Below are 11516 nucleotides of genomic sequence, written 5' to 3'. Positions count from 1 at the left end.
AAACAAAAAAACACAAGGTCAGTAAACCCACCAGCTGCCCCAAGGGAAAAAGATGAGGGTTTCTGCTCCCATAAAGCTTTACAGCCTCAGAAACCTTAGACAGAGTCACTACGAGTCAGAATCAATTTGACGTTGGTTGTTGTTGTTGTTAAATACCATCAAATAGGTTCTGACTCACAGAAACCCTGTGTAGGGTTTCTGAGGAGCACTTGATGGTTTTGAACCGCCAACCTTGTGGTTAGCTATCCTGGTCTATGGTGGTGGTGGTGGTGTGCCACATCATGGGTTCTAACTCATAACAACCCTATATAGGTTTCCAAGGCTGTAAATCTTTATGGGAGCAGAAAGCCTCATCTTTCTTTCACAGAACTGATAGATTCAAACTCCAGCCCTTGCAGTTAGCAGCCCAGCAAGTAATCCAGGACTCCTTGTCCTGGTCTATAGCAGGGGCTTAACAAAAATGGCAACTATTATAGTCATTGTCACTAAGAACCATCTATCTCCCTCAGAGATCTGTGACTGTGTCTTGGCTTTTCACATTAAGTTCTTGATCTTTTTTCTTTTTTAAGATTCCAGCTGGGCTTTATTTGACAGGATACAATATGGCTGCATTAACACAACAAACTGGAAAGACAAAGCAGAAAATACATGGTTCAATCTAATTTATAATTAAGTAACAGGAGGGCAATTCATTAAGCAAATAACAAAATACTTAAGCTTGATAGAAGAATTTACTTTTTCTAGTCTGGTGCCCATACTTTTGGAATACCCACTTTCTGTTGTCCAATGGACACACCTGCCGTGTTTTGAGCCAGCGAGAGATGCAGTGGAAATGAAAAGCATGGTTACAGATGTCCCATATAATGGTACACTCTTTTGAAGTAGCAGACGCCTGGTTAGCTTGACATACTATGCAAAGATCCATAATGGGGTTCCTGCAGATCATACAGTATCAACGATAATATCCTAGGCCCAGAGGGCTACTGCATTCCACATCAAAGTGCTTTTTTTTTTTTTTTCCCCCACCTCAAATTGCTTCTTGCCTGCACTGCTGTTGCTGTTGGTGCCACTGGGGGTATACACATCCATCGCTGCAGCCATTTTGGAAACACACTTGATCCCTTTTTTAATCTCCCTCTGCCCTATATTGTTTTCAGTGGTGGATTTTTTTTTTTTTTTCCCAAAAAAAATAAATAGCCAGAGCTTTCTTCTGAGGCACCTTTGGGTGATCTCACACCACTAGCCTTTCGGTTAGCAGTCAAGTATGTTAACTGTTTGTACCACCCAAGACTCCCTTGCATAATCTCTTGGTAAAGAGAAAGTTTTCTAGAGATTTATTAAAAGTAAATGAAATGTTCATAACTAATTGAGATCGTCACAACTATAAAGGTAGAAGACGTGTAAAAAAAAGAGGGGAGGAACATTCCAGGAACAGAGGACCCTAGGACCATGAGCCAAGTGTGGGATTCTAACCAGAAATAGAAGCAGAGACGATGGCATAGAGAGATAGAGCAGCTGAGGACTCAACATCCATGGAATGAGAAAGGTTGTGTGCTGGCTGGCAGGAGGCAGGCTTGCAAAATGTGCCCTGTGGTCATTTGTTGTTGTTGTTGTTAAGTGCCTTCGAGTCGGATCCAACCAATAGCGACCCTGTACAGGGTTTCTGACGCTGTAAATCTTTACGGGAGCAGAATGCCTCATCTTTCTCCGGCGGAACAGCTGGTAGTTTTGAACTGCTGACCTTAAGGTTTGCAGCCCAATTCGTAACCACTACACTACCAAAGCTCCTTTTTGGTCATTTAGATGAATTTATATTTTCTGTGTGTTTTGTGTACATCAAAAACAAAACAAAAAAAAGGTATAGAGGTAAATACTGTTAACAGATGGTGCCTGGAGGGGATTATAATCATTTCCGTGAAACACAATACAATTGGTTGAGTACAAAACTGATGATCGGCCCTGTAAACTATCACTCAATTCAAAATAAAAGCTTAAAAATAAAAGTAAATGAAATATTGAAAATGACTCAGAAGTGATGGAGCTGCTTGGGTTTCCCTCTCTTTGTGCCAAAGCCCTAGTATCTGTGCATACCACAGTCCCCCCTAGGACCCGAGCCATCTGACAATGTTGAAACTTTGTACATAGCAGAGTAGAGACCAGAAGGAATGAAATCCGAGTCTCTCTCATGAACCTGGAGTTCAACTCAAGTTTTCTGAGCTACTTCAATGTACTTACCTATAAAATGGGGACACTGTCCTCTCCTCCCCCCGCCCCACCTGTGGCAGCAGCATCTTTTGGCTCTGACCACACTACCTTTCTTGTCACGGTTTATGTTCTTCCTCAACCCATGCACATGCTGTCCTATACCAGGCTACCCTTTCCTCTTTTGTCTTCCTGGAAAACTTTAACTCATCCTCTAAGGCCAAAGTCAATACCCCCTTTATTGGGAAATCTTCCCAGCATATCTGGTATGTTACTCTCTTTTATCCTCATGGGGGTGGGGACTTGGCCTGTTTGCCAGTTTGCAGTGTCATGGCCACAGGACCTGTTTCCTCCCCTACCTTGCCTCTGAGCTCCAGCAATGGCACATAATTAAGGTTAGGAATAGAACAGTCAATCCCTCTCCTGGCCCCTGCTAATGACTGGCCTCTCAATTTTCATATGTACCTGTGTCCTCTCTAAGCCTCAATTTCCTCATTTGTGTAAGTAGAGAATACCGCTCACTTACCAAGCAGACTCTGGGCCCACTCACTGACATGATGTAAGGAAAGCACTTAGATCGTGTTTTTATTATTAGTTGCCATTGAGTTGATTCTGACTTCTGGGGACCCTATGTGTGCCATGTAGAAATGCTCCCTAGGGTTTCAGAAGTAGATTGCCTATCAGGTCTATCTCCCAAGGTGCCTCGGAGTGGTTCAAACCACCCACCTTTCAGTGAGCGCTTAACGGCTTTCTCCATCCAGGACTTCTACTTGGCTCACAGTGAATGTTAGATACATGGTGTCTCCATTATCTAGATTTGGTGGCCTCCTGGCAGGAGACCCTTTAGGATCACCTCAGTCTCTCTGTCTCTCCCCACCCCCCCAAAACACACAAACACATATACACAGCTAACCTTCCCACCTCCCTAACTTCTTCCCTGCCAGGGTCAAGTCGCAAACCCAAGTCAGACCCCCTCTGTCCTCACCTGGTCATGCAGCTTATCCTCAGGGCCCGGCTTTGCCTTGTGGTGCTTGGCATCCATGCAAACGTTGAGCAGATCTGTCCTGTCCTGGGGAGCCCTGGGGTGGGCACCCCATGCAGAGGCCACAGAAACCAGAAGTAATAGCAGCTGTGTCATTTTCCAGAGGTGTCAAACTTCAAAGATGGGCAAGGCCTGAGAGAGGCAGCAACTACTTGAATCTCCTGAGGTCCCCAGATCCCCTCTCAAGCCCTCCTGACCCTGCAATTCATTGGTATTAGAAGAGATACCCACAGGAACGAAACGCAGGTTAAAGTGAGAAAAAGCCCTTCCCTGGATCATCCCAGGTCTGGGGGTAGGAATCCCTTTATGATCCCTCAACCCCCACACTGCTTCCAGCCTGACACTCACTTGTTCTGGTATGACAGGAGCCACCGCCTCTCTCTGGATTTGGCCAGCGTTTTGTACACAATCTGAGTGCCCTTTCAGTTCTGCAGTTCCTCCCAAATTTGCACAGGGAGGAAGCACAGGGCATTGCTTACTGACAGGGGCAGAAGTGATGGTGTCACTAGGGTTGGCATCACCCAGTGCAGTCACCATCCCCCATGGACCTGCTTCTGAACCAGACCCACCAAATCCTTAGTCATGTTTATTATCAATTTTAATCATAGATTAATATGATACAGTTGTAAATTGTTTAAATTGAATATTTCTTAGATTATATGAATACGAACAACAAAATCATTCTATGCTGAATTACATTATTAGAGGCATACCTTTTATATTGTGCTTCACTTTATTGTGCTTTGCAGATAATTACGTATTTTACAAATTGAAGGTTTGGGGCAACCCCTCCATCATGCAAGTCTATCAGCGTCATTTTGCCAACAGCATGTGTTCATTTTGAGCCTCTTTGAAACATTTTGAAATTTTTGCAATGTTTCAAACTTTTTCATAATGCTTTTGTATACTTGGAGTCCTGGTGTGGTGTTGTAGAAAAAGCATTGGATTGCTAGGTTGGTTTGAACCACCAGGTCGGCGGTTCAAATTTACCAGCCACTCCTCAGAAACCCTATACAGGTCCGCTGTGAATCAGAACCAACTCAACAGCAACAACATTGTATTCTTAATAAACTATAGTATAGTGTAAACATAACTTTTATATGTACTGGAAAACCAAAATATTTGTGTGACTCGCTTTATTACACTATTCACTTCATTGTAGTGGCCTGGAACTGAACCCACAATTACTCCTGTACTTACAACATTATTAGTAACTGAACAGAAGCCCTTTTAAAATTTTTTCTCTTTATTTTCCTTTAATTATACTTCATTCCCAAAAAAGTTATTGATATAGGTCCATAAATACTATTTACTATAATACTATAGCTAAACACCAGGAAATTTTACTAAATCAGAGACTATAAATACACTGACAACTTCAAAAATAGTATTGCATGCTGCAGCTGGACAAACAAAACCATGTTATATGAGGCATCATTGTACTTGGGTAATAATGACAGCTCTAGCCAGAACTGCATTGTTGTTGTTAAATACCATCAAGTCAGTTCTCATAGCAACCCTGTATAGGATTTCCAAGGAGTAGTTGGTGAATTTGAGCCACCAACCTTGCCATCAAACTGACCTTGCAGTCCAGTGCAGTGCCCCACAGCTCCATAAGAAAGCTCTAAAAGTAAATTAGCATAGAAATTTAGCTTTGGAGGTATATTGATACATGTAGGCTGGGCTTAAAATTTTGTTGTTGTTGTTATAACTAACTACAGGGATATTTTATTAAAAATAATAAATTTCTGCTGAAATACTACACAAAAAATTTATAGACAATCATTTACAGTCCCCTTCCCCCCCACCATGACAATGTCGCCTGGTGTGGTCTGAATAGCTGGCATACCCCTAGTGTCACCACTAAGTAGAGTTAGAGCTACAGAAAAGAGCATCAGTGACAACTGGTTTTAAATTGCGGAATGATCTCTTATAACTGGTGATGGAAACTGTGATGGCAAATATTTGTAGAAACTGCTTATTATTAGAGTCCCTAGCCCTTCAAACTGTTCCCAGGGAACATGCCGTATCCTAGATCTGTCTCTGGATGGGGGTAGGGAACGAGGAGGAGAAATGACTCCTTAATTCCTCAGGCTTCCCCTCTCTTGGGCCATCCCCCTTGTTCCAGGTCAGCTGAAGTTTAGAAGTCCAAGACTGGCAAAGGACAGACAGAGAAGCTGAACCTGGGCAAGGGTAAGGCCACTGACCATTCAAGTGTTGCTAATGATCACCTACATGAGAGCCTGTGAGAGTCTAGACTCAGAGAGCCAGGCCCCAATTCCTCATTGTTCAACCACTCCCCTCAGTGAGGTCTAAAGAAATCAGTTAGGAAGTCAGGCTCAGAGCCAGGGAAAGGCCAACAGATAAAAGACACATAGAGGAGGGGATTGAGTAAGGGCAGTGGGCAATAAGAACACTAGAGAACAAGCCACCAGAGCAACCAGCTTTCTAGGAGGCCTGGGGGAAGCCCCATTTGCCTCTCATCTCCCATCCCTGCTTTATCTCCCTATCCTGTACCAAAACCTAACTTCTCTCCTCAGCCCGGCTGGGAAGGTGGCTCCCCTACCCCTCTTCCTCCACCCTTTTTATAGCCCCATTCTGACTTTGATACATCTTTTACAGAAGATGTGGCAGGCTCAACTAGGAAACAACTCAACTGTCTATCAATTATAACCACTTTACATAAATTATGGTACATTCACCCAATGAGATTCAGTGGAGAAAAAAAAGAGAAAGGTCTTGATATATGAATAGGCAAAACATTTCCGAGTACATTGTTAAATGAAAGAAAGGTACAGAAGAGTGTCAAATGAATGTTACCTTTTCTGTAAAAGAGGTGGAAGGAAAATATATTTGTTTGCAAAAGAAAATTCTGGAAAGGTACATATCTTAGGGTTCCCTAGAAAAACTGAAAACAACAGTAACAACAACAACAAAACCCACTGCTGTTATGCCAATTCCAACTCATAGCAACCCTATAGGACAGAGTACAATTGCCCCATAGAAGTTCCCAAAACTGTAATCTTTATGAAAGCAGATTACATTTTCCCTGAAGTGGCTGATGGGTTTGAACCGCCAACCTTTTGGTTAGCAGCTGAGCACTTAAGCACTGTGTAACTAGCATACTTTTAGAGAAACAGAACCAGTGATGTGTATGTGTGTGTGTATACACATATAGAGAGAGTCACCACTCATCTGTTCATTTGTCATACTGTATTGGTTTGTATGCTGCTGAAGTTATGCCACTGGTATTTCAAATACTAGCAGGGTCATCCATAGACAACAGGCTTCAGCTGAATTTCCAGACTAAGACAGACTAGGAAGAAGGAAAAGTTGATCCAGTTTTGAAAAACCAGCCACTATAAATAACATCACCAGAGATGGAGACAGAGATGGGGACATGGAGAGAGGGAGCAGCTGAGGACTCCAGATTCATGGGAAGAGAGGGACTGAGAGCTGGCGGCCAGAAGGCAGACTTTCAGAATGTGCTCTTTGGTGGTATAAATTATTATATATGCCTGAGTGTTAAAAAAAAAAAAAAAAAAGAGCTAAAGCGAATAGAGAGAAATATTGTTATCTGATGGTACATGGTTGTTGTTGTTATTAAGTACCCTGGAGTCCGTACATGGAGGGGATTATAAATCATTGTAATGAAACAAAGTGTATGATTTGTTGAATGTAAAACTGATGATCTGCCCTGTAAACTTTCACTCAATTCACAATTAAATAAGAAAAAAGAGGTAAAACAGAAAGGAAAGTGATGCCTGATGTGTTAATATGTTACATGTTTGGAGATGTCATCAATGATGTCAGTTTCTAAGTAACAAACTCTTTAAAAATCAAAGAGAAATTTACTGATGAGAGATTATTTTCTAATGTGAAAACAAAAGTATTAACAAAAATTTCAATACAAAAATAATAGCTTCAAATTTGAAATGTATCTACTTTGACAGCATTCCTCTAGCCACTTGATTTTTCATTATTATTTTTATGGTAAAATATTTTAATAGATACAATCAAACTACTTTGAAAGTTTTAAAAAAACTGTTCTAATCTTTATCATTGATCTAATATTACTGTAGTTAATTGCATTAATTTTGCTGAAATATTTTTAAACAAGAGTATAATCGTCTTGACAGCTATTTGCAGGAAAATGTAAACTACAAATTTAAACAATAAATGATTTATTTTTTTAAAAATCCTTATGAATAACAGTGAAACAGTCTGACATAGTGCCAAAAGATGAGCACCTAGGATTGGAAAGCACTCAAAATACAACTGGGGGGGAGGTGTCTCCTCAAAATAGTCGACCTTAATGATGTGGATAGGTTTCAGACCTGGGTTTGCTGAGGCAATAGGACTCACTCAAAATGAGAAGAAACAGTTGTAAGCATCCATTAATATTCAGAACTTGACATGTACAAACTGTGAATCTAAGGAAATTGAAAGTTGTAAAATGAAATAACACGTAAAATTTGAAATCTTAGGTATTAGTGAGCTGAAATGTACTGAAATTGGCCATTTTGAATCAGGCATTCATATGATCTACTATGCTGGGAATAACAAATTGAAGAGGATTAGTATCACATTCATTATTTAAAAAGAACCTTTCAAGATGTATCCTGAAGTCCAGTGCTGTCTGTGATAGAATAATATCTATACACCTACAAGGAAGATTAGTGGTGATGTGGGTTAATGCGCTGGACTGCAAAGTCACTTTGAACCTCAAGGTTGGCAGTTCAGGCTCACCAGCCGCTCCTCAGAAACCCTATACAGGATCACTATGAGTCAGTACTGACTTATGACGGCACTTAACAACAACAACTAAAACCAAGGATAAGGAAATTGAAGATTTTTACCAACTTCTGCAGTCTGAAATTAATCAAACATGCAGTCAAGATGTATTGATAATTCCTAGTGATTGGAATACCAAAGTTGTAAAGAAACAGAAAGGAAAAGTAGTTGAAAAATATGTCTTTGGTGGTAGAATGATGCCAGAGATCCCAAGATAGACTTTTGCAAAACCAAATGATTTATTCATTGCAAATACCTTTTTCAACAATATAAATGGTGACTATGCACATGCACCTTGATAAATGAAATACATAGGAATCAAATCAACTACATCGGTGGAAGAGATGATGGAGAAACTCAATATCATCAACCAAAACAAAGCCAGGGGTTGACTGTGAAACAAATCATTAATTCCTCATATGTAAGTTCAAGTTGAAAGTGAAGAAAATGAAAGTAAGTCCACAAGAGCCAAAATATAACCTTGAGTATGTTGTCATTGTAAAGTACAGTTGAGTCAGTTCTGACTCATGTCAACCCTGTATGGGTTTCCAAGGAATGGCTGGTGAGTCTGAAGTCCAGTGCTTATCCTATAGCATCACACCAGGACTCTGACCTTGAGTATGCTGTTGTTGTTGTTAAGTGCCATCGAGTCAATTCTGACCCATAGTGACCCTGTTTTTTAGGGTTTCCAAGGAGCAGCTGGTGAGTTTGAACCACTGACTTTGCAGTTCAAACGAATTTGCAGTCTGACGCATTAGCACACAGCGCCACACCAGGACTCCTTGAGTATATCATACCTGAATTTAGTGACCATCTCAAGAATAAATTTGAGACATTGAGCACTGTTGACAAAAGAGTAGACAAGTTGTAGGATAACAATAAGAACATCACACGTGAACAAAGCAAAAGGTCATTAAATGACTGGAAAGAAAGAAAAGATCACAATGGGTGTTAGAAGAGACTCTGAAATTTGGTCTAAAGCATAGAGATGCTAAAGTGAATGGAAGAAATGATGAAGTAAAAGAGCTCCAGGAATTGACAGAATACCCATTGAAATGTTTCAACAAACCATTGTAGCCCATTTGTCTATGCCAAAAAACTTAGAAGACAACCAACTGTGTCAATTGCAAAGAAAAGTGACCCAACAGAATGCAGAAATTACCAAACAATACCATTAATATCACATATACGTAGACTGTCACTGAAGATAATTTTTTAAATGGTTGCAACAGTGCATAGGAAACTGCCAAGAATTCAAACTGAAATCAGAAGAGGACAGGGAACAAGAGATATCATTGCTGACGTCACATGGATCTTGGCTGAAAGCAGAGAATACCAGCAAGTGTTTATCTGTGTTTTATTGATTACACAAAGATGTTCAACTGTGTGGATCTTAACAGACTATGGATAACATGGCGAAGAATGGGAATTCCAGAACACTTAATTGTGCTCATGCAGAACCTACACATAGATTAAGAAGCAGTCATTTGAACAGAACAAGGGATCTTAGTTTAAAATCAGAAAAAGTTTATCAGAGTTGTATCATTTCACTATATTTATTCAATCTGTATGTTGATCAAATAATCCAAGAAGCTAGATTATATGAAGAAGAATGGGCATCAGGACTAGAAGAAGGTTCATTAGCAACTTGCTGTGTGTAGATGACACAACCTTGCTAGGTAGAAGCAAACAGGACTTGAAGCACTTACAGATGAGGATAAAAGACTTAAGTATGGATTGTACCTCAATGTAAAGAAATGAAAATCCTCACAATTGGACCAATTAAATAAAATCAAAAATAGAAAAAAGATTGAAGTTGTCAAAGACTTCATTTTGCTCAGATCCACAATCAATGTTCATGGAAGTAGCAGTCAAGAAATCACACAACATATTGCGTTAGGAAAATCTGCCTTCAGTACGGATTACATCTTAATATAAGGAAAACAAAATTCTCACAACAACCAGTAGGCAACAATAAATGGAAAAAAGATTGAAGTTTTCAAGGATCTCATTTTACTTGAATCTGCAACCAACACCCATGAAAGTAGCAGTCAAGAAATGAAAAACTGTGTTGCACTGGGCAAATCTACTACAAAAGACCTTTTTGAAGTATTAAAGAGCAGAGATGTAATTTTGAGGACTAAGGTGTGTCTTATCCTAGCCATGGTCTCTACTACATGCACAACAACAACATCCACCAGAGGACAAGTGATGAGTGCCTAAGAATACATTAATATACAATCATTTACTAAACATAAATATGACAACACAATGTCTTGAAGAGAAACAATTTCCGTTTACATGAAAAACAAGGCAGAGTACCTCAAACAAGTCACCAAAATACAGAGTCAGAAAATATAAAGTCAGAAATTGTATCATAACTACTTGATAAAAATTGTAAATAATGCTAATTAGGTAACTTCAATGGATTTAAAGAAAGAGCGAGAAAACTGCAAATGAAATGAAGGAAAACATAGAGACAAATTGACAAAGCAATTGAAAACATGAGAACCATACAAAATCAGCAATTAGAAAGTCAGAAGATTAATTCTAAGATTTCAGAAATATGTAATACACTAACAGGACAAAGAAACAGAACTGAATCAATGGAGAGACAAATTATTGAGCTTGAAAGAAAAATCCCTCAATATTCATCTGCTAGAGGAACAACCAGAAAAAAAAAAACAACAACAAAAGAAAAATTCAGAAGAAAGCCTAAGATTTATATACAACACAAAAGAGACCAAGACATATTATAATCAAACTTGTCAAAACAAAGGAAAAGAATCTTGAGAGTAGCTCAGGAAAAAACGAAAAGTTATTTACAAAGGAGAACCTATAAGAAGACTAAGCTCTGATTTCTCAGCAGAAACAATGCAGGCGAAGGCAATACAGTGACATATATAGAATTCTGAAAGAAAAAAAATTACCAACCAAGAATCATATATCCAGCAAAACTGTCTATCAAATATGACAGCTAAATTAGGTCATTTTTCAGAAAAGCATAAATTAAAAGAATTTGTAAAAACTAGACCAACCTTACAAAAAAAATACTAAATGGAGTTCTTTAGACAGAGAACCAGCAACAGCAGACAACAACCTGTGACTAACATACATGGCAATATCGCCTAGACTCAATCCAGATATAGAAGTATGCAAAGTAAAGAACACAGACCAATAAGACTGAAAAGACAGAATCAGTGATACAGTTGCAACAACAACAATAAAAGAACATAAAATAAAAAGAGGGAATACTATAGTTACAGAACTTCCAAATGAAGAGGAAATCAGATTTCAAAAATAAATAAAAATAAACCTAACTGTAATCATCAAAATAAGACCAAGCCTTACTCCTAGCCCTAGCTCAACCCTTACCCCTAACACTAACCTTTGTTGTTGTTGTTAAGTGCCATCGAGTCGGTTCCGACCCATAGCGACCCTGTACAGGGTTTCCGAGGGTGTAAATCTTTACGGGAGT

General features: G+C 39.3%; 1 protein-coding gene and 1 pseudogene across 1 annotated transcript in view; both read right to left on the bottom strand.

Moving 5' to 3' along the window:
* The window catches only part of LOC102834994 (folate receptor alpha-like), a gene marked incomplete at its 5' end in the record, with an annotated part of 12193 nt that extends 8850 nt beyond the window's left edge, over positions 1 to 3343 (bottom strand). Inside the window, one exon of the mRNA XM_006870385.1 lies at positions 3188 to 3343. Coding sequence (XP_006870447.1) covers positions 3188 to 3343 — 156 coding nt within the window. The remainder of the gene's footprint in view (positions 1 to 3187) is intronic.
* LOC102814490 lies at positions 713 to 1107 on the bottom strand (annotated as a pseudogene).
* Positions 3344 to 11516: the final 8173 nt, after the last annotated feature.

Source organism: Chrysochloris asiatica, unplaced genomic scaffold (assembly GCF_000296735.1).
Source record: "Chrysochloris asiatica unplaced genomic scaffold, ChrAsi1.0 scaffold00140, whole genome shotgun sequence".
NCBI classification, from domain to species: Eukaryota; Metazoa; Chordata; class Mammalia; order Afrosoricida; family Chrysochloridae; genus Chrysochloris; species Chrysochloris asiatica.
The sequence above is the reverse complement of the archived record's forward strand: the minus strand, read 5'-3'. Positions and strand labels throughout refer to the sequence as shown.